General features: G+C 33.6%; 1 protein-coding gene across 1 annotated transcript; it reads left to right on the top strand.

Annotated features, from left to right (window-relative positions):
* Window positions 1-1,603: 1,603 nt before the first annotated feature.
* Window positions 1,604-22,990, top strand: Tbcd (tubulin folding cofactor D). Its single transcript, XM_067277506.1, has 15 exons — window positions 1,604-1,948; window positions 5,067-5,251; window positions 8,051-8,189; window positions 10,169-10,382; window positions 14,292-14,517; window positions 14,588-14,736; window positions 14,813-15,038; window positions 15,127-15,270; window positions 17,478-17,770; window positions 17,847-18,008; window positions 18,102-18,299; window positions 18,442-18,746; window positions 18,841-18,992; window positions 21,961-22,156; window positions 22,240-22,990. The coding sequence occupies exons 1-15, from the start codon at window positions 1,604-1,606 to the stop codon at window positions 22,810-22,812; spliced, it is 3,507 nt and encodes a 1,168-aa protein (XP_067133607.1). The 3' UTR covers window positions 22,813-22,990.
* The last annotated feature ends 1,575 nt before the right edge of the window (window positions 22,991-24,565 follow it).

Here is a 24,565-nt window from a genome sequence, read left to right as displayed (position 1 = left end):
TTTACCAGATTCTGATTCTGCTAGCAATTTTGAAAATTGTGCGTCTTCCATCCACTTTTTCGTGAATTTCTGCTTTCTGTACTTGCTTGTCGTCTGTTCAGAAATTTTCAATTTAGCCTGTTTAGTCAGTTGACTAAATTCCTCGTCCGATGAAGTGTCAATCCCACCAGTGGTCGAGCGGTCTTCGTCCCCGCACTTGAGTGGACTAGACCCTGAACACTGGAAGTTCGGTCATGGGTTCGCGCCTCGCCACGATGGGCTGGTCACGTGCAGTTTTCTGGTTTTTTCTCCTTGTCTGTAACACCACAGTAGAAGCCAGTTACCCTTAAAAAGACCCTGGAAAAAACATTTTTCGTAAACGGATCGCTCAAGTGTTGAGTTGCTGTAATTTAACTAAACAAACCGTCATGCTTTATTTTTTGCAAATTCGTCAATGATTTCGGCAGTATCAATTCAATTAAAAATTTTCTGCTCTACATACAGAATGGCTATATTATTTAATCTTTCGTCTCCCATCGTACTCCTTAAATAATTTTCACCCGCTTTAAAATAGAAACCGACCTTTCTCCTGACGCATCAGCTGAGGGAATTGTTTAAAAAATTTTCAATAATATTTCAACATTCGGAAATGTGCAAAACATTTCTTTGGTTCAGACAATGCAACTGAGGTGTACACCACATGTGCGTACAACTATAAAGCAAAAAATGATATCATAAAATTACTGCACGCCTTTTATAAACTCGGGACTCAGATTTTATTCCGGAGTTACCACGTTTTCAATTCAGCAATTTAAAAAATTTCTTGGGCAGATTTATTTTGTTACAAAATGTTACTTTTACAGATTTTCAGCTCTGTACACTGTAGAAAAATCTAGAATTACAATTTTGTCTATCGTAATAATATTAGTCGTTGCCAGAGAGAGCTATAAATTAGAGAAAAGTCTGTAAATTTGAAAACTATAAAAATAAATTTATATTTCTCAAAACTAAAAAATTTCAAAACTCGCTAGTTTTCGCTGATTTGTTTGCAGTCGCCGCTACGTCCCTCTAAAAGTCGCTATTGTGGTGACAAGTCGCCACGTTTGGGAACATTGCCTCCCAAGAAGAAGGTCAGGACACGCGTACTGGAGCCGCCATTTTGGGCCTTTTTGAGCCATGTTTAAAACAAACTTGTACGAGCAGTCAGTTTTATACGGTATTAACTAAACTAATTTATGCAATTTTAGTTTAATTAATGTCGTATAAAACTGACTGCTCGTACAAGTTTGTCTAAAACATGCGATTCAAAAAGGCCCAAAATGACGGCTCCGGTATGCGTGTCCTGATCTTCTTATATAGACTTTGCATCGCCCATGTGTTAGAATCCATTCGCCACCTGTCGGTAGAAATTTAATTTTGAATACATAAAAATTATTTTAATTTTCGTTTAATTTAATTTTTATTTCTGTTCTTTATAATTAAAGCACAAAAATATCGAAATTAAATTATTAAAACGTAAGATTTACTTTATATTTTTCAATATTTATTTGAAAATAACGGGAAAATAGTAAATAAAAAGTCGTTATCGCGCCCCTAGCGGCTAAATTGGTTGTTATGGTTAATAATGGCGGAGAGTAAAGAAGATGTTGACAACAAAATCGGTTTAGGGTGCGCTTTAGAGAAGTTCGAGGAATACGTTGAAATAAACGAAATAATCGAGAAATTACCGGAAATTTACAAGGATGCGATCACGTCCGAGTTATCTTACGAGCGATTCGTTTATATACTCGACTTATATCAGGAGCAGCCGCAATTGCTGTATCCTTACTTGGATCAACTCCTTTCTAAATTACTTTCTTACTCTAAAAATGATAGTTGCGACGAATTGAAGCATCTGGCCTTTAAATTGCTTTACGTCATTGTTAAAGTCGGTCATCACAAAACACTAGTCAAGTATTTCCCGCACGAGGTATGATAATGTACCTTTCTTACGTCATTACAGTGTTTATTTATTTACGTCATTAAAATGATTTTTTTTGTGTATTTAAATGCTTTATATTCGGCCCTGTTCGATTACAATGCTCTTAAGTTGTCTGGATGATTTATATGGTGTGACAAGCTTTGTCATGTCTGTGTGACTAGACAGGATTTTTTCTCTTCGCTACAGCTGTTAGTATTTGTAAGGTGCAAACTCTGAATGAAGGATTTTCCGTCTCCTGTGTACGAGCAATTGAGTTTATGGAACCGTACCTGTACATGCAATCTTTAGTGAGATATTCGCCTTGAAAGGTCAATTTTCACCATGAACCGGCATTCTGCTTATTATCTGCGCTCTGCATGTAGTCGTGCACCTCGATGCCTCGGGCAATTTCCGCATCCCCTAAAATTATATAACGTCGAGTACTCTATATATGGTCGAGTGGACTAATTGAAGCCGACCTAATCACGTGGGATAAATAGTTAAATGCTATAGTCTTAGAGGGGTGATGCCACTTCTGATTGCATGTGATGTGGAAGTAGGCTGTATCTCGTCAGGGTCACATGTTTGGGTATGGTTCCTTTGACATTTTTGCTCCTGTGTGTATGGTATCCTGACTATCTTATTCGGAGGTGTAATTGTACTCTAAAACTTACTCTTGCAGTGCCGAATGACTTACAAAATCAATAATTAAACGTAAGGCCTGTACAGATTATATAGCATATGCCATTATATAACGGTGCCCTAGTTGAGCATTGTAACATGCTTAGTAGTGTATACATAATGCTCAAGTGTAACAAAATCCACTAAGTACTCTGTTTCTGTCAAAGGTCCTGGCTCAGATACCATCATTGCAGACAGCTCTCGTTCCAAGAAGCCCTTTTTTTCCTTGCAGCTGTACTGTTGGCTCACCAGTTCTGTTACAGCTTGGAATTCAGTTCGAGGACAGAAAAAGGGGACTTGAATTGGGCAGCACCAAAGTAAGCAGTCTGCTTGAGGTGCTGTTATGGTATAGAAAAATGCTGTATAGTTTGTGTATGATTTAAGGAGGAAAAAGTAGTTTTAAACAGCATTTAAAATTTAGTCTTTCTTATAGAAGGTAACAGACAGCAATGTTTGTAGGTCTTAGATATGTTACATAGGTATATTGATTGCAAAAATGCAGCAATGAATGGAAGTAGTGTAGACACCTATAAAGATTATAGAATGTATTGATAGGAGCGAATTAAGTAATAAGAATTATAGAAAACAACCACTCACAACTGAGTAAACTTGATAAAAGCAGCAACCGAAACCAAAATGCAGCAGAAAAAGTAACAGAGCCGACATTTTATCTCTTGTTGAATGGGCATCCTTGAGCTAAATGATTCCGCAGCTAGTGAAAACACAGGCAAAAACATTAGCTCTGTTACTTTTTCTGCTTGTTTTTTGATTTTGGTTACTGCTTTTAAAAAAATTATAGGTTTATGTATGGCTTATTGCAAAACAGATATTGTGACATCTCTTTTTGGTTATAGTTGGTTAAATCTAGAAAATTGTAGATCAGAATAATTCATGAGGAACTACTCTTCCACTTGTAGCTCTTGTAGAATAATAATAGTCTCTAGCAGAGAGACAATCCAATCAGAAAGATGTCATTTTTTCGAATAGATATACTAAAATTCAAAATTTTGAATAATAACTATAATTATGTTTCATTCATTCATTATAAAAAATATTATCACTATTCTGATTTTTAATAATAGCGAGGTTGAGGCCGAAGTTTTAAATGCTAAAACATGTACGTCGGACGTTGAGCGCCGCTTTCCTGTAAGCCTAGAAGTTTGACAATGGTGTTTGGAAAGTCAGTAGAATTATGCTCGACATTTAAAATGCCATTGTCAAACTTCTAGGCTTACAGGAAAGCGGCGCTGAATGTTTGACGTACACGTTTTTACGTCTAAAACTTTGGCCTCAACCTCGCTAATGAGTAATGCCACTTACCACAACTCTACTGTAATATTCCCCAAATAATCTCTATTAAAATCCAGCAACATGAACATAAATACATATGCCAAACTCAAGATGTCAATTAGCAAATTCAATAACTTAAAGCAATATAAACAGATAACAGATTTATATAAAATTTACAATCAATAGTATAATTAACTTATTATGATGATATGATATTAAATGCCAGTTTCATACTTATTTAACAAATGGAACATAAACATATTTCTTACGAATATAATTTAAATATTATATTGTCGAACAACAAATTCAAAACGAGAATCAGATTTTTGAATTGTTTGTTCTAGAATCACAATATTTAAATTATAATTGTCAGAAATACGTTTACGTTCTGTTTGTTTCGAATGAAAACAGTCATTCAATTGCCATTTTATCCCAAAGAAGATCATAAAAAAACTACAGAAAACATTCAAAAATTAAAAATATCACTGCATTTTAATGTTTCTATCATGGTGTGGTTATTTAATACAAGTGTAGTATCGAAATAAGTATAATTTCTTGTCGAGAAACATTTTAAAATTCATTGCAAGAGATGTAGTTTTCTTTCACGCCCACGACTATCTGCACACTGCAAGAAGTATCAATGAATTTCCGAGAATATGGAAATGGAAAATTCTCTCTCATTCAGACCCTCAGTAGATTTTCAACGGTTTTAGATATGTAGAAATATCTGTATGGGAGATAATTACGAACAGGAGGTTTGCCAATGGCCAAAACATCAAGCCCAGATATCTGTAACAAAGGGAGGGAAAACCTGATAATGTTAGATTGAATAGGTAACTTAGCAAGTATGGTGACTGTATTGAAGAATAAGAAACACACAAATCTTCTCTAAGCTGCTCATGTTTAAACATTGTAAAAGTAAATAAAGAAACTTAATTTCTAAAATTCTACATTAGAGCTACTACCACACATCTGAGTCATCAGTTTAATTCTAATCACTGAGCATTATATGCAATTACTAGAACATTAATTTATGTTTTATTTATATAAAATTTTTAAAAATACTCTATTGTAATGTGTTTTTAAGATAAATATTAGAGCTCCAACAGTTAATACAGTTCTGTAATTTGTGCTTGTTCTCTGTATGTGTTTGTAGGTTGCCGACGTCGAACCAGTTTTGGAATTATTAGCTCAACAGAATCCATCTGATTTTAATACTTGGGAAACCAGATACATTCTTCTACTATGGCTTTCAGTTATTGTGCTGATACCTTTTCATATGGAAAGATTCGACAGCGGAATGGAAATCGACGGCATCAGATACAAGCCGATATCACTCAGGTTTGTTACTGTTTAATAATTGAATTATTTGTTTACTTTAAGAATTTTAACTGAAAGATAATCTGTCAATTAGCATAGTCTTGGGACAGAAAACTTTTGGGCTTTGCCTAGATTGTCATCATCTTAGTTGGGCTAGAATGGATGTGTGTGCAAATTTCGGCCAATTATTTGTTACATGCATTCGCAAAACATTGTCTGAGAAAGAGAACAACAACACTTACATACATAAATTGATTACTTTATTTTAATAAAAAACACAATTACAATTATTATAGTTAATAATTTGTAGAGGAGGCCTAATTCCTGTATTGTTTTCTATGATTATGTAGATGATGATCTTGTTGTATAAGAGGATACAAACCAGGAGCTGTCACACTTTGTACATCATCTATTTGCAATTCACTCCTCCATTTCATTCTCCCCATTGAAGAGGAAGTGGATGCAAAAATAGCATTCTTACATCCTCCTGGGAACTTTTCTGTTCAGTGTACTGCAAGTTTAATGCCATTTCCCATGTCGTTCCAGAACCTTTTCAACTTTCATATTATATCAGCTTGGCCATTTTTACCCTCATTAGAAGAGCTTTTTTACTTCCATCAACACATGAGCTCATTGAAGTCAAATTATGTGATGTTTATGCGACTGTATGCAAGGCAGGGTATTCCTCTGCTAAATTTTATTGTTACCAGGGTTAAAATTTGCTATTCCCATCCACTACCCTACATTCTAAACAACAATTGATTTGGATGCAGTCACGAATTCCATACCTTGGTTCCCCCCTTTATACTCATTTACCATAACTTAAAAAACGTGGTCTTCTCCTCCCTCTCTCATCACAGCCAACTTTATGCGGGTTTATTTGCAATGATAGGGACAGGGTCTCCTTTCTTGAGAAATCTGGGGTTTATATTATACCTGTTTCACACACAACAGCTGGGGAAAGTACATGGTACGTCAGCACCATAGCCAGAATGCTGGCAAGTCATTTAGCAGAGCCACCAGTGGGATATCACAAAATATAGCAGCTCTATAGAGCTAACCAAAATGTCAGAGTTCAATTTTGTGGACCCAAATTACCCTTCTCAGGTGTTGTGTCAATTGTAAGGCATTATTTATTTTGGAAGCCCGCCTCACTTCTAATTGTGCAATATACCCACAGTTGAGTTTCTTAACTTGTGGATTGCATCTTTTGTAATTTTTCAACCACGATGCCACACTACCCTGATTGTCCCGTGTCATAATACGTCACAGACTCGTGCCATGAAAATGTTTTGAGAGTTCTGTTGCACCTTTTGTTCTTTTTTGTAATTGTGAGCATCGAATTCCATTGTGAATCTTAAATGTTTAAATGTTCAGAATGTTATACTGCACTGTTATAGTGACGTTCTGTTCCAAATTCGAGATGTTTACTAGCCTGATGATGACGATTTTGTATCATTGAAAGTACTTGCATTATAAAAAGGATTTTGGCCTTGTACAGGATGTGCAAAATTTTTAAGTGTGCGTCCAAAAATTGCCAAACTGCAATGCAGAATTTTCTCGTGGGCCAATCAAAATTTTTGGGAAAATATTATTTTGTGTCTTATTACTTATTATTACTAAACACTTGATAGTGTTTATTTCTTTACTGTACTTTATTTAGTATCTCACTACTCAATAAAACTGTATTCTATTAAGTTAAAATGTATGACTCAGCCAAGCTGTTTGTCATTCATTTCTTAAGGTGAGCCCTGTGTCGCATGTGAAGAAGTCATTAGTATGCACATTTAGCACACTTGACAAGGGTTTGCCACTCTGGCCTAGTACACAAAAGGAAGAAGATATTAGTGCTTATCATGAGAACATGGTGGCTTTAAATTATTAAAAATAAATGATACACGTGAAACAGGAGCTTAAAAATCTTTTAAAAGATTACCTACCGATGAAAAATGTTTTCTTTCTGAATTCATTAACTAGTTTTGATAGGTATTATATTCTTATGTTCTTTATTATTTTCTATTTCCAAACCCAGGTTTCTACGCATCAACAAGTTTTCCTCATACAGTATCAATGTCATAATCACATATCCAAAACAGTTTGATTCTATACTTTATAAGTTTGCTTGCATTGCTTGAACAGACATTTCCAAATGTTCATCACTCATAGCACTTTTACCTTGAGCAAAACATTTCTTCCATTCTGTTGTCAAATTGCCACATTCTTTCAAATCTTAGGGACTTGGTTGCACAATGTATTAGGTTTTATGTCTCACTAAGAAACAGTTTGTGAATTGGACCATCCCACCCTAACAAACATAAACAGTTGATAGTATTACTGTAGGTAGTTGCCTTTAGTATGCTAGTCATAACAGTACAGGTTTTAATGCATTTGAAATCGTTTCGGTAATTATTGTTATCTCCTAAACACTATAAAGTGCAGACACTCGGACACTTGGCAATCTTCATCTTAAGTTTATTTCAGTCGACTGAAATAAACTTAAGATGAAGATTGCCAAGTGTCCGAGTGTCTGCACTTTATAGTGTTTAGGAGACAACAGTACAGGTTTTATAGGATCTGCTTATTTTTATTATAAAATTTATTGCGAAGCAAAGGTAATGGTTGTACAGATCCATTAGATCTGGGTTACTCATTGTAGAATTAAAATTTCTGAATTTCTGAACGGAATTGTTAATTTAGGAGTGGTAATCTTTTGCCTGTAAATAGTACCATAAACATATCTTAGACATAAGTATCTAGATATGCGGTATTCCTATATATAAATTGTATTTTATTTTCCTAATATTCAACTATACATTTCAGAATAATGGAAGTCATAAAACAGTATCTCAGTGTGGGTGACAAAGCGAGAGATGCCGCGGCACTTCTTGCTTCTCGTTTTTTGACTCGTCCCGACATGAAGAAAGAATATTTACCGGAATTTCTGGACTGGGAAATTAAAGTAAGTAAATATTTGTGAAAAAATAATTCGTGGATTAATTTAAAAAGTTTTCATATATTGAATATATGGTATGCAGAAAAGTAATGAGATTTGTATTGTATAGCACTGTAGTTGTAACTTACCTACAGATCAACATTATCTCCTTCAACATAGTTTTCTTTAGAGACTGTCAGAGGAACTCAAATCAGGTGAATAGGAGTCTGGAGGACAGCTGGAATTTTTTTTTTTTGTCAAATACATATGACCCCGCTTAATGTGGGGGATGCGTTCCTAGATGACAAACTGCTAAACAAAACAGCATTAAATGAGGTCGTTTTGACATAGAGTAAATAGGCAAAGGGAAACACGCAAACAAAAATAAACAAATTTTACTGTAATTTTAAGTTATTTTTATATTAGTTAGCATAATAATAATATATGTTAAATAACACACAGAAATGTATAGTTTATTTTTTGTGATGAGGTCCTGTCTCTTCTTAAATTCTTGTTTTTTGTAATAAAGTTGTGTATCAATTAATAAATAAACACGCCTGTTTTATATTCACTGAGCTTATTGTTTTATTGCGAATATAAAACAGGTGTGTTTATTTATTAATTAATTTAAACAGTGCTGAGAAGGAGATAGTTAGATAGATAAAGTTGTGTAGTTTCATTTTTCACTTATTTTTTCTTTGCTTAAGCAAATGTTGATAGCAGAAGATCGCATCCAAAACGCCTTGTTTTGTTTTTGCACTCCTTTCAAAATCCGGATCATTTGCTACAACTTGATCAATGATTTTGGTGGTTATCATTACAGATCTTCTACTAAGGAAATCTGTAGAGAAATTTTTTGGGTTCTTTGTTTTAAAGATTCTTTATTTTCCAGTTCTACATGAATTCCTTGTTTTTCCAGTTCTTGAAAGTCGTCATTGATAAGGCTCTCACCAGAAACCTGCAGTAACTCTTCAATATCCTGCTCATCTAAATTTCCTAGTCTTACTGTATCAATTAGGTTGAACCTAATTGATTAGCTTAATTAGGTTTTTCTTGTTGAGAATTCTTGGATACTTTCAGCCATAACTTCTTCCACACATTGTTCATGCATTTATCAGTTAATTCTTGCCAAGCGAAGTAAATATTTCCAATGGCATCCACAATGTTATATTTTTTCCAAAATTGCGCCAAACAGACTTAAGGAAAGTAAAGTGCTACAATGATTTGCCGATTGGTTTGTGTTTGTAAATAATCACATTACATACAAATCAATGAAACACTGCGATAATTTAAATCAGCATAAATTTTGAGCTTTTTTAGGCTTCGAGCAAACCTTGTTACATTGAATCAGCGTTAAGTGGGGTCTTACTGGGGTCAGAATGCTGATTGATATAGAGCAGCATCATTGTTTAGCATCAACTGTCAGCTTTGCTAGGTTGGACATCATGAATCTTTTTCTTAGGCATACTGGCACTTCACAATATTAGATTGACTAGTGGTCTTTTCCCATAATGTCATCCATTTTATCAAATGTGGTGGGGTCGATTTTCCACTTTCACAACTCTCTGTAAATGCCTTATGCCATCTAAACACTTACTGCAAATAGTGCAATCTGTAGGCTTGTTTCACTTTCTCATATGTTTGTGTTGCATTTTTAACAAATCTCACACAAGATTTGATTACACAGCATTGTTTTAAATGTCACTGTTCCATTTATATAATGGAGCACTTGTGCACAAACTAGAGTAAATTGCTCTAGAGGAAAGTAATATACTGCTAACTAGTTTCAACTTTTACCAAAGGTCAAGTGAAGGTGCTTTTCTCGGATGGTATCGGTTGCACAGCTAGTGTTAACACTCTTCACTGTGCACAATATCACACTACTTTTCTTAATTTAAAAATTGTTTTTTAAATATCATTAAAATTAAATTAATTTTATAAGTTGTGTAATGTAATTGTGTTGTATACATTATTATGTAATAATTATGTTATGTGCACTTCAATAGATGCTAAAGGAAATAAATTCTGAAACTACTGCAGCTGCAGAGAATCTTCAAATAGGAATTCTAGCAACTTTGGCACTTTTATTCAAGCTCGGTAAACGTGAAGACATGAAACAATACGGCGCAAGCGTACTGAAAAGTATATTAGAGTGTAATTTCCAGAATAGCAAAAATGCTCTCGTTCAGAAGTTAATGTTAAAGCTTATTCAAAGAATAGGTAAGACAATAAAATATACTTACCGTACTTTACGGACTATAAGACGCACCTTAATTTTTAAGCAATTTTTTAAAAAAAATACCTATAAGACGCTACGGACTATAAGGTGCACCTTAATTTTGGAAGCAATTTTTTGAAGAAAAAAGTGCGTCTTATAGTTTGTAAAATACGGTAATTGATTTGAATGCCTTAACTATTAAATTGCTAGCTGTAAATTTAATTATATAAAATATATTAATTTAATAAAGTAGAAATGCAATTTATAATATGACATGCAAGCTGATTTATGCAATTAAAATGTAATAAAAATATAAATTATGTGAGAGATTGAAAAATAATAATAACGGTATTATACTGTTTATTCAGTATCATAAATGGTACTTCTATCAGTAGCCAGATATTGCTTCTTACTTTCCCAGTATTATTATTCATTCTATAAATATTTATAGAAATATACAAAGCTTAGCACCTCCATTAAAACAAAACTGCTTACTTAAATGTTTCACAGATACTAGGAATAATTTCAACTGAGTTTAGGCCATGTTCAAATGTAAAATATGAGTGTTTGCTATGAAAAACTGGCTACCACAGACAGCATTCTTATTTCACATTTGAATTTATTCTGAGAATATCACAAACTGAAGTTGAAAACATTCCTTAATAAGGACCATTCAGAAAGCATATTTCACTTGACTGCAAAGAACACAAAGAAAACATTTTGTTTCTGTATTTTCTAACATTTATGTATGTATTTACTTATTTTGCAACATAATCACTTCTAATATCACGAAACTTTTTATATCATGACAAAAATGGAGAAATGCATCTTGGTAGGTCTTTTACGAGAAATTTACCCTTATTTAGGCATTAGTAATGAGAAGAAACCTGAAAAAAGTTCATGTGGCCAGCCCATTGGTTAGATGCGAACCGACGACCAATTACCAGTGTTCAGTGGTGTTATCCACTGATCCAATGATGGGTTGCTAAACTGGTAACTTTTCATTTTTTCAAGTTGTAAGATTTAGAGAGTAATAGAACTTATCATGGCATGAGTGTAATGTATTTTATAGAATAGCTTCTCTTCTTAAAACTAAATCAGTTCTATGTAGAAATTCAGATTTTGAGGATTATCTTTTCTAGTGGTGTGAAGCGTAATTTACTTTTTTAAATGACATGGAAAGTAATCATAAGAATGATAACAAAGGTCACACATTTTCTCATAATGCTGTATATATATATATATATATCATATTTTATATATATATGTTACCATGAAAGACCAAAATTAGAGAATGTCAGTATTCTTTGGTGAATGTCGACACATACAAAATACATCGATGAAAGACTAAATATTTAGTTATATTATTATACATTTGAACCATATGTCGACAAGCACGGATAAGTTCAGGTGGAGGTTGAAACGACAAGCTGAGAAGACAGCCAGAGAGAAGCGACAAAAACTCCAAATCCTTTGTTCTCTCTTGCTAAATTCTCTGCCATGATTGAGGTCGCGTGGCATGTTTTTGTCTTGAACACTGCTGTTTGTCAGTCTTATGCAAGGTTTGCTAGTACATACAACGTTTGATTGATTTTTATCTTTTTTATCCAATACCCTAATTTATATTGAATGGTTACTGCAGTGAACCGTGATCCTATTTTTGAAGAGTTACATGCATTAATTGCAAGTAAACAAAAAGACAATTGTTTTTATTTTTCTCAAGAAAAATACTTTCTGAAGGGATTTCTGCTAAAACTAAGTGCAGTATACCTTTGGATTACAGATGATTAAAATGTTTTGACATTTTAAAAATTAATGAAGAAGAGAAGTTAATTGTACCATTAAAACCAAGAGAAACAAATATACAGTATTATGTTATCAATAATGAATCGTTCAGTATACTATCCAAAACTCATATCACAATAAGCCATGGAGGAAGAACACGTATGCTTAAAGAATGGCAAATTAAATACAAAAATGTTACATATGAAGTTGTAATGTATTTAAATTTATGTAAACAATGTCAAATGGAACATAGTGCACCTAAAAAAGGTATTGTTGTGAAACCAATAGTCACTTCGGAGTTAAACTCAAGATGTCAAGTCGATTTGATATATCTGTAGTCACACACGGATGGCGATTACAAGTTTATAATGGTATATCAAGACCATTTAACGAAGTTTGTCCAGTTACGATCTTTAAAAACTAAGACAGCTGAAAAAGTAGCATATCACCTTCTTCAAATATTTTTAACATTTGGTGACTCAGCTATATTGCATTTGGATAACGGTAGGGAATTTGGTAATCGAGTCATATCCGAACTATGCGCTATGTGGAAAGTTGTTAAGATAATTCACGGAAAGAAAGACTCGTCATAGTCAAACACAAGGCTCAGTTGAAAGGGCGAGTCAGGATATACAGAATATGTTAACTGCATGGATGAACAGTAATGATAGAAATAAATAATCAAATGGTTTGCCTTTTGTTCAATTGGTCAAGAATATAACATACCACGAAGAGTCCTTATAAAGCCCTGTTTGGCGTTAAACCAAAAAGAGGCATAGCATCGTCATCTTTGCCTGGTGAGCAAGTTGCAAATATTAAAACCGAAGAACAGCTCGAAGAAATTGTTAATACTTTTGAAGAAAATTTGAGCAGTGAACATACCAAAAACCATATTCCAAAGGAAAATATTGAAGAAGAGCTGCAACCTACCATGTCTTCATATCAAGCACTGACCGAACAACACAAGTTTATTTCTATAGAAAGAGCAGCTGCAAAAGAGAATCTTCTACTGCAAGCGACAGAAATGTTACGAACCTCAAAAAGAAAATTTCCTTCTGTTCAAATTGGTGATACCGTACGAATACAAGTCCCTGATTTTGACCATGGTCGTACAGATTCCCAAAATGTGTTGGCTGTTGTTGTTGGAATAGAAGACTCCAACTTTTATAAATTAGCAAATGAAAATGGTACCCTCAAACAGCTATATACCCATAATCTGTTCGTAATTTGTAAAGAAAAGTTACTTTTTATAGACAAGGTTTCTTCTCAAGAAATGTTTCTGAGAGAAGCAGCTGCAACTAATTGGAGAAGTGAAGGACAAGGCTATACATGCTGTAATTGCAAAAAGAAGTGTTCCACAACTAAATGAAGTTGTAAAAGTAAGGGACTCCTTGGCAATTCAAAGTGTCATAACAGTTTAAGTTGTTGCAATAAATAAGGTTATATAACATTAATCACATAATTTATGTGTAAGTTTATTATTGGTATTATTTTCTTTTCTGATTTAGAATGTACTGTTCATTTTAGATTCAACAGTTTATTTACATGTGCTGTTACTTAAGCTTTCTCCTATTTTGACATATATCATATATTAAAAAGTTGCATTTCTGTCTTAACGTAATAAAAATATTTTTATTCAAAATTACCATCAGTGCATGCTGAATGTCGACATTTGCCGGTGTAGGTGAGAAATAATGATATTTAGCAAATATTTCGTACATACACCAAGTGACTATGTGAATGCTGACATTCGCCGGAGAATATCGACATTTGCCAGATATCGGTCTTTTACATTAACATATACATATACATATACCATATTAAATGAAAAGCGGTCTGTGAGACTACAGGATGACATTTATTTAACAGATTATGATGGCAGTTAAGAGTTAAACTTATAGAGTAGATAATGAAATATATCTCATTGGAACTTTCAGTAGTGGGCTCATTTAACTGGCAATATGTGGTTGTGCATTGTTAAGAAGTAACTTAATGCCTGAGCTGTAGATCTTTCTTTAAACTATACAATAACAACAATTATTTTTGCTCATTTCAGAATTTCCAAATTGCCATTAAAGTTAAAAAATTTTTATTTTAATTAATTATTATTTATTTCTTTATTTCAGGATTAAGTTTCATGCAAAGTAAACTAGCTGCCTGGAGATACAGTAGAGGCAGCAGGTCTTTAACTGCCAATTTGATTAGTCCAAATAAACCAGATAATACAGGAATGTTCAATCATACCACTGAAGATAAGTTAGAGGAGGAGGAAGATTATGACATTCCCGGAGAAATAGAAGATATTATCGAACAGTTATTAGCAGGATTACGGGCAAAACAAACAATTGTCAGGTAGTTAGTATGTATTTTAATTTATGTCTATCATGGAAAATACATGCTAATTCAATTTTTACTTGATCAGATGGTCATCTGCTAAAGGTATTGGTCGAATAACCAGTCGTCTTCCATGGGAACTTGCTGAAGATGTCATATCTTCGGTACTAGAATTATTTTGTCTCGGAGAAAGTGATACAGCTTGGCACGGTGGCTGTCTTGCTCTAGCTGAATTAGGTAGATTGATATAATCTTTTTGTATATGTATTGTATATGTTTTAGAAATTCTCTACAAGGTTTTGTAATTACACAGGAAGGAGAGGATTGATTATTCCTTCACTCTTAGAGAAAGTAATACCTGTTATATTGAAAGCTTTAGTTTATGATGAATTACTCGGAAATTATTCTGTTGGCGCACACATTAGAGATGCGGCTTGCTACGTGTGTTGGTCTTTTGCACGTGCTTTTGAACCTGTTATATTAAAACCTTATGTTAAGGATATCGCGACTGCTCTTGTTGTTACATCCATATTTGACAGGTACGTTAAAATAGATGACTCAGACAATTTTACAATTAATGAAATTATATTATGATTTAACTTTAAAACAGATGTATTTTTAATTCAGAGAAATAAATTGTCGTAGAGCGGCTTCTGCGGCTTTTCAAGAAAATGTCGGCAGGCAGGGAACTGTTCCTCACGGAATAGATATCCTCACAACTGCTGATTATTTCTCGGTTGGATCTCGTCCGAACGCTTTTTTAAATATCAGGTAAGTTCATTCCAAATTTAAATAAGTTTATTACCACTGCTATTGCCATTGTACTGTTTATTTTTTGATTTACTCAGAGTTTCAACTTCAAAACTTGTGATTTTGAAATGATTTCTAAGTAATCTCAGGAAAATTTCAAAAACTCATGAATATTTGAATTTTATAAACAAGAATTTCTGATCTAGTAAATAACACAACCTTGTAATTTTCAGTTACAATAGAACCTTGGTTAAGAAGTTTCCTCATTAGAAGTTTAATATTAAAAGTCCCAATTTTCCCTTATTAGAGACACGTAAATTTTTGTGATGTAAAATGTTTCCATTTAAGACAATATCCCACTGAAGTAGAAATTTTTCTCCATGACTGGAAAATAAGCTTGCTGAAGAAGTTTTTTGACTGCATCCTATCAGAAATGTTACCTCATACACATTTAATTGGATATGGACAAATCAAAATAATTATGTTTGGAAATGCACAAAATTTTGTATATTGTTTCATGTGAAACTTTGGGCTACTTTGAACATGGTTTAAGTGCTATTAATACATGATATTTGTTGTAAGTATTCAACAAATTTTAATACAGTAGGTTATTTGTAGATCTGTGGATTTTTTTTTTGGGAATAATAAAACATTTCATAACAAAACAGATGAAGAAGGCTACATTAGACAGATATTTCAATAAGTAAATATTGTAAAAGCCTTATTTACCGTAATGTACCAGAATATCATTAAATAAATATGAGTTATTGGATGAAAGGCTATATTATTTTCATTTCTGTTTACAGTTTTCAAAGTCTTCTTAACCATGTTCTGCCATATTGTTTTTGTTTAAATCAAGTTTTATTCTGTAGAAATATATTAGATACTAATATTCTACCATTAAAAGTTAAAATAATTTTAGAAAAGCCCTTGGTTACAATACATTATAAATTTTGAAAATTACCAAGAAAAATAATTGGTTATTAAACCAATTTTGAGAAAAATTCTTAACTTTCTACTAGGAAATAAGTCTGAAGATGAAAGTGATAAAATTACAGATCAAAATAATGAATCTATTGTAAAAAACAGTGCAACTAACTGAGAAGTTATCATATTATTCATATTGTATCAGTAATATAAAAGAAGCGATTAATAATAGTGCATAAACAAGCACCAAACTTGAAATTTTTATTTAATCTTACAAATACATTTTGATCTCTTAGTCTTCTTCAGGTTCAGGATTAAATTTATAGTATAAATAACCAAAGGTAGAAAGTTGTATTTTTATACTTTCTATAACACCTATGACCATGTATACATAAACAGTGTGACTGAAATGTCACCTGTATAATCGTTGTTGTTTCAAGTGCAATAACAACCAGAAGTAATCAGGCTGACTCTTGTGCAGACAAGTGCAGCTTGTTTTCATCCAGGACAATGAATGTTTTCTTAAATTTTACCAGGATGTTGCCAACAGCTGGATGGCAATGGTGGAATTCCTGCACAGCTACCCGTGTTGTTCTGTGATTGTCTTCGCACAATAAAACAAGCTTCCTCTCACTGTTTGATGACCTACATGATTACTTCCTGTTGTTACTGCACACAGAATAATAAGAACAGTGATTACTCCCATTTGGCAAGTGACTTTTTGGCTCCACTGTATATAATCTTGTAGATGAAGAGAACAAACAGCTTGAGATGTATTTGTAAAAGATTAAATAAAGATTATGAATTTGACTTCGGTTTATATCCTGGCCTACCTTTGGACAGTTATCATCAATCATTCCTATTTCAATTATGAAAGAAATAGTTCTTCAACTCATACATAATCATTGACAAGTTCATACCATATTCAAAGAAATATTCTTAAATGGAGGAAATCCTCAATTACATTATAATTAATTTACATTTATAACAATTTTTGTGTGCACTTGGATAGATGAAATAAAATATATATAGACCTCAATAGAAAACAATAGATTAAATCTGCTTGTCACAATGGATTTGAATAAAAATACAGTGTTTGAGAATATTGGGCTGCAATTGTTTGTGCGCATAACAGCCTGTCAACAGTTAGTGGATATATTTTTGCTCAGAAATGTAGTGTTTGTTTCCTTTGTCCTTATCGTAATCATTTTTAAAAATCTTATTTGTTGATAATAGTACATAAAACAATAATAATGATTAGAAATCATAAAATTTACTAATTCAGAGTTATTTCTTTTCAGTGTGTACATTGCACAGTTTGAAGAATATGCTCAACCACTTATTGACCATTTACTAATGCATAAAGTTAATCATTGGGATCAAACATTAAGAGAGCTTTCTTCAAAATCACTTCACAACTTAACACCTCGAGCTCCCGAATATACAATAACAAATGTTTTACCAAAACTTCTGACGTTATCTCTTTCTATGGATTTAAATACGAGGCATGGAGCCATTTTAAGTGTTGCAGAAGTGATACATGCTTTATATAAATTGGCTAAAGAGCAAGGGAAAACTTTAGAAGATTTTGGAAGTAAATTATATTTTAAAATATAAATATAATTTCTGGAACTATAAATAAATGATTTTTAAATTACTTTTTATTTTAGTTGAAGATTGTGTACAGAAAATCAGGAATATCATATTTATTCTGAAAGATAGAAATCTATTTCGTGGATTGGGAGGAATATTAATGAGACAGGCTGTTTGTATTCTGATAGAAAAGGCATCCATTTCTGCGTTACCTTTCCATTCGGACACCGAACTTTTAGGTACAGAACAATACATTTAAGTAATGAAAGGTTAAAAGATTAAGAATAAATCTATAAAATTTTTTTATGATCTAATTAATTTGAGTTATACAGATAATTGGCAAGAATTAATAGACAACTGCCTTAGTCAAGTAGATGGAGATGTCAGGAAAACGGCGGTATCAGCTGTTCCTCACTTCTGTTTACAATATTATGTTAATGAGGAAGAAGCGACATTGCTGCTGGATAATTATCTACAGAAACTTCACACTGGTTCCGAAGAATCTCGTTGTGGTCACATCTGTGCAATAGGTTATATTTTAAAAGTGTATTTATAAGAGTTGATCAATAAATAATCACTCAAAAGAACAGCATGGCTAGTTATTTATTGATCCACATTTAAATTAAATTTAATTTTTTGAAACTAAAATGAAGTTTAATCTTTTATTAATAGGATCATTGCCTAAACATGTTTTAATTGGAAAGGTGAACAATGTAGTGGATAGTTTGATTCGCTGTACAAAACTACCTGAAAGAGAGGAGACGTTGGTCGAAGTTAAACGAGACGCTCTGAAGGCATTAGATAGCGTGTGTCATACGATTGGTATAGAGATGCCCGGAAGTGGGGATTCTATTCTAAATAGGAATCACTTGCAAACAATATACGATTGTCTCGTAGAAGCATTGAACGATTATACATTGGACAGTAGAGGAGATGTAGGGACTATTGTTAGAGAATCAGCAATGGTTGCTATTCAGGTAAAACAAGAAAATAATTGATTAATGGTTAAGAACAAGTTTTAAAATAAAATGAAATTATTTTATGACATTAAAATTGCATTTATTTATTTAGGACATTACTCAGTTAATAGTTGCTAGAGATCCATTGTCTCTCACTGAAAACCTGATATCTTCAATTTTCTGTGGTATTTTAAAACAATGCGTAGAGAAGATCGATAGAACGAGAGCCATTGCTGGAAAAACATTTTCTACTCTACTACATTCGTAAGTCACAAATAGAATTAAAATATTTTTATTTAATGTTATGCATTAGTTTGGTAAATATTAATAATTCTGTTTCTCTGTGAGTAGATGAATTACATAAACCTACACAAAAGCCAAGAATCCAGAAAAAATTTCACTTACACAAATGTTTTTGTCCATATTCTATTGGACATCATCAGACTGTAGAATTTGAAATAGAGCTTTTCCGTTTGAATATTCGAATGCAATACATTATCCTTCGTTGATTGATGGAGACATTTCCAATCTGAGCTCTCACTGATTGGTGGAGACATTCCCCATATGGTTTATTGGTGATGGAGGAAAATTTCCACAGGTTGGGGAACGTGTCATCGTCGTTAAATTTGATTGCCTTCTTACGCTGAGTGGCCAAAAAATTAGAGACATCCCTTATTTGAAAGTAAATCAGTCCGACAGTGATGTAGAGTGATGTAACAATGCAGAATTGCATATATAAGGTAATCTCAGCTTTGGACGACATAGTTATCATGGAAGTTAATGTCAAAATGGGTAAGATGAAAGATTTAAATGGCTTTGAACGAGGGATGATCGTCGGTGCAAGAGCTGATGTCAGCATCTCTGAAACGACAACTTTTTTGGGATTTTCTTGTCCAATTGAGAGAATGGCAATTGAGGGAAAAAAAGTTTGAGCAATAAGGACAATTCTGGTCGAAAAAGGTTGGTGAATGAGAGGTGAAAGACGATTAGCATTTATAGTTCACAGCAACAGAAGGGCAACAACACGACAATTACAGCTGAATTCAATGCAGGTGCATCACAAAGCATATCCCAATGCACGACAAAACACACTTTGCAAAGGATGTTCTTTAGCAGCAGGAGACCATCAAGAGTGCCTTTGGTATCACAGAAAAACAGGAAAAGGCACCTATTGTGGGCCCAGGAATGACGAAATTGGTCACTTGAGGCAGTGGCGTAGCGAACATAACTGGCACCCAGGGCACAACACTTTATTGGCGCCCTCTCCCCCCTCCAGAAACACATACAGTTTGTCTTGGAGACCATTTGGGTGCCCCTCTGCAAGTGGCACCCGGTGCATGATATACCCCCTTGCCCCCCTCGCTACGCCACTGACTTGAGGACTGAAAAAAGTAGCCTGGTCTGATGAATGTTGTTTCCTGCTCCATCATGCAGATGGCAGGATCAGAATATGGCTCAAACAGCATGAATTCATGGACCCCTCCTGCCAAATGACAACTCTTCAGGCTGGAGGTGGTGGAATTATGGTATGGGGAATGTTTTCCTGGAGTACACTGGGTTCCTTGATATTTGTGGACACATCACTGAATAGAACAGCTTACCTCAACATTGTTGCCAATCACATACACTCATTTATGGCTGTAATGTTCCCTGATGGATATGGTCACTTTCAGCAGGACAATGCACCTTGTCACCGTGCTCAATTGGTCTCAAGTTGGTTTGAGGAACATCACTCATATTTTAACCAGCATCCATGGCCAGCTCAGTCTCCTGATCTCAATACTACAGAGCATTTGTGGGATGAAGTTGAAAGATCACTTCAAAGCTTGGAAACGCCACCATCCAATCTGACCCAACTTAGAGCTGCCATTATGTTATCATGAGCCAACATTCATCAGCAACTTTATTGAGTCCATACCAAGAAGTATATCGGCTGTGATCAGAGATAGAGGTGGACTAACTCGTTATTAGAGGGTGTGTGTAATTTTTTGGCCACTCAGTGTATTCATATGTCTAGAGATAAAATATAACCAGGAATATAATACAATATATTTTTTACACTCACATAGTACATAATTTCATCTTACAATTGCAACTATTATTGTTTTGTATGGTGTATTTTGGTCCCGTTTTATAATTACATAGTACATAATTTTATAAATTACTTTTACAATATACTTTCTACAATAAATGTTATTATAAAAAGTGTATTGTATTATATATATAAAAGGGATTAAACCAAGTATATGTAAATGCTCGAAATAATATTTGTACACAAGCCTAAAACCTTGCAAATAATAAACATTGCACTGCAACTGTATTTATCATGCTTTCATCCTAAAGAAACCAGCACTTGGTGTCCATACACAACTTTCAACTACAAGTAAGTTGGATGGTATTGAAAAGCACGAGTAACAGAGTCGCCCCATCTAATATCGGCGATCCTTTCTTTTATTTTTTTCTCAGTAAAACTATACAAACAGTGAATTATTAAGGCACTATTAATAATGGATGTTCAAAACTATTTTTATGAAAAGTACTTAAATGCCCAAAAATATTCAAGTTCACAGATATGTACAGTACAATATGCATTAAAATATCACCGAGATGATTCAGACATATGTCCACACCTGGATTAAAAGTAACCAATAATTTTGCCCTCACAAGACCATATTATATGGAAAACCTATATACTGTAGACAGTTTTGACTTAAAACAATTTGGCTTAGTGCAATACTTATACCATCCATTAATAATTTAGGTCGTTGAATGTTAGATTAAATTAGGCTATAGTTTGTTTGTTAATATTTGTTTTATAATGTAAGCTTTTTATTACTCGATTTTTAGTATATCAGATAATTTATGCTATTGTAATGTTATATGTAACAAAACACCAAACAATTGCCTAAATATTGAGTTACAATGTGGCTACTTAAATGATTGGTACAGAGTAATTTGTCACTAGAGGCAGACGTTAGGCGTCATCTCTTAAGTAAAGTAATATTTAATAATTTATTTAATTAATTATAATTATTAATTTACTTAAGAGATGGCGCCTAACGTCTACCTCTAGTGACAAATTACTTTGTATCAATCATTTAAGTAGCCATATTGTAGCCCGATATTTAGGCAATCGTTTGGTGTTTTATTATGTACTCATCTGGCATAGTGATATTATTTGTTATATGTAACATATATCATGTAATTAACTTTGTTTATTGATTATGTTTAGTGAGCCAGAAATTCCTTACGTACCATACAGAAAGGAGCTCGAAGAAATATTTCCTAAATCACTTTGTGAAGAGATAAATTGGTCATCACCTGCCGACACTTTTCCCTGTTTTGTGCAGCTGTTATCATTTGAAAAATACACTTATAACTTATTGTTGGGTTTGACCGTAAGTGTGGGTGGATTGACCGAATCGTTGGTAAGGCCAATTTTGAATCATTATTTATTTTACTATCATAGTTGTTCAAATAACATACTCAACAACAGCTTTTCAAATTTTAGGTAAAACATTCCTATTCTTCTCTTGCAAACTATCTTAACGGAATTAAATCCGATTCCACACATCTGAAGTACATATGTGATACATTGGTACAAATTCTATCAAATAACCTTCAAAACGAACGGATAATAGTGTCGTACTTTAGAATGACAGATCTTCTTCTTACGTCGGGAACTCTGATTTCGAGTGAAGAAGAGAGTGCCACTTTCTTAACAGATATCTTAGACTTGTGCTGGAAGGCCTGCTCCAAATCAACAGATCCCCAAAAGTTAATAGCCTCCGTCGACGTGTTCTGTGATCTCTTACAGTTCAAATGCATCTCCCAACGCTCTCTGAGTTACCTCACGATATTTCTGTGTCACAGGTTTCCAAGAGTCCGCAAGGTCACAGCTGGCAAGATATACGAAGCCCTGCTGTCCTACGAGAACGTCGTACCCGAATCTTCCCTGGATGAGGCCATGAATATACTGAGCGACACAAATTGGGACGATTCTGTAAATACTCTACGTCCAATCAGGAATAACTTCTGCGAACTCTGTGGCATCAGCCCTCCCAAGATCGTCAAAAAAACTTAATAAATATCATTTGACTAATCTGCCTTCTGTTGTAATTTTTGCCACACCCATTTTAAAGATCTTGAATATTTTTATTACACACGCTAATGCTTAAATAATAGATTTGATGCTTATAAGTTTATATATTTAATTGTATTATCTGTAAAAAGGTCTATTAAAAGTTATGTTCCGTAAATAAGCGGCATAAGTCTCGTATTTTCAACAGCAATACAAAGGCTAATGAAGTTCAGTGTTTATACTTCTGCAAGACTAGAATAGGGATTAATTTGTATCGTTCTTCAATATACTACATTGAAGAGGGATACAAATGGATAATAGTGTCATGCTTTAGAATAATGGATCTTCTTAGTTCAGGAAAAAACAGCATTTTTTCTTTACTAGAAATCTGTTTTTCTAATAAATATGCTAAAGGCTTGCGTCAAATCGACGTATTCATTAATAGCTGCCAGAGCCAAAATTTAAATTTTAAAATGGTAAATATACCATATAAATATCCAGTTGTTTAGTAACATTTAAAGAAATATGCAAATTATGTTTTGCGTCATCAAAATTTCAGTCACATTCTTTTATTTATTTTGAAAAGTGAATAATTATAATGGAGACATCAAAATATTTGACCTTTCTGATTTCTAAGTTTAATTATTCAGAAACAGTACATAACATTCCTGAAATACATTTATAAATTTTGCCAAGATTGCACTGTTGATTTGATGAATAAGAATGCAAAACATGGATGATCTGCCAAAAGGCTCCCTCGAGTACTTAACAGTGTGATAATAGTTCACAAGTGGTGGAGTGGATAAAACTACTGAATGGTTGAAGGTTTGTGCTGAACTGATAAGGTGACACATGGAATGTTCTGACCGTTATTTTGTATTTAACACCTAAATGTCCACCAGTGGCCAATCGGTCTTCGTACCTGAACACTGGGAGTTCGGTCATCGGTTCGCACCTTGCTCGGACGGGCTGGCCATGTGGAGTTTTCCGGGTTTTCTCCACATCTATAACGTCGGCCAGTTTTCCTTAAAAGACCTCCGTGAAGGCATCCCCCCTAGGCAGATCGCCCAAGTGTTGCATTGCCGTAACTTAATAAAACAAACTAACACCTAAATTGGGACCAGTTTCCAATTGGACTGGTTGCATAGTTTGCCAGGTTCTCTTCTTTTAACGCCTAAGTCAGGCCAGTTTTCCCAAAGAAAATCATTCACGAGGGATCCTCTCGGTAGATCACCCATGTTCTGCATTTCCTTACTCATTAAAAGTTAATGCAATCTTGGCAAAACTTAGGAGCATATTTCAGAAATGGAATCTACTGTTTGCATTTTAAGTTTGGGACCCCAAACCAATCTTCTATGAACTGAATACCAGAGTAAAAATATCAAAATTTAAATTAGGGCCATATCTGGGGTCTCGAGATTGCTCGCAGGGTGCATTGGTACAACTCAGAAGTAAATCAGCCAGAGGTCGCATTAATTTGAAAACAAACAAAGACGCCGATGGATCCCTGAAGAAAAATGTTTGAAGTCAACATGGAGCCAATAATTCAAATTCCACGTCCCACAAAACATGCATATTTATTCATATATTAAAGTATTCATAACATTCATATATTAAAGTGTTAAAGGATTTTACAAGTTTAAAGTATCAGAACAGGTGACTTATAGTTAAAAAATGCTCACTGGTCTATTGATTTATGTAACTTACCAATTTTGTTGTTTACCAAAAATTATGCTGAAGCTAAGTCCATTATGAA

Source organism: Centruroides vittatus, unplaced genomic scaffold (genome assembly GCF_030686945.1).
Source record: "Centruroides vittatus isolate TY-2023 unplaced genomic scaffold, ASM3068694v2 contig_748, whole genome shotgun sequence".
NCBI classification, from domain to species: domain Eukaryota; kingdom Metazoa; phylum Arthropoda; class Arachnida; order Scorpiones; family Buthidae; genus Centruroides; species Centruroides vittatus.
Note: the sequence above shows the minus strand (reverse complement) of the source record. Positions and strands in the feature narration are given on the sequence as shown.

What these genes read in the sequence shown, in the direction of transcription:
- Tbcd (XM_067277506.1), top strand. Translation starts at nt 1,604, where the DNA reads ATGGCGGAGAGTAAAGAAGATGTTGACAACAAAATCGGTTTAGGGTGC. An exon ending in TGGTCACATCTGTGCAATAG is followed by an intron (nt 18,300 to 18,441) that starts GTTATATTTTAA and finishes TTTTATTAATAG; the next exon opens with GATCATTGCCTAAACATGTT. An exon ending in GTGGATTGACCGAATCGTTG is followed by an intron (nt 22,157 to 22,239) that starts GTAAGGCCAATT and finishes TTCAAATTTTAG; the next exon opens with GTAAAACATTCCTATTCTTC.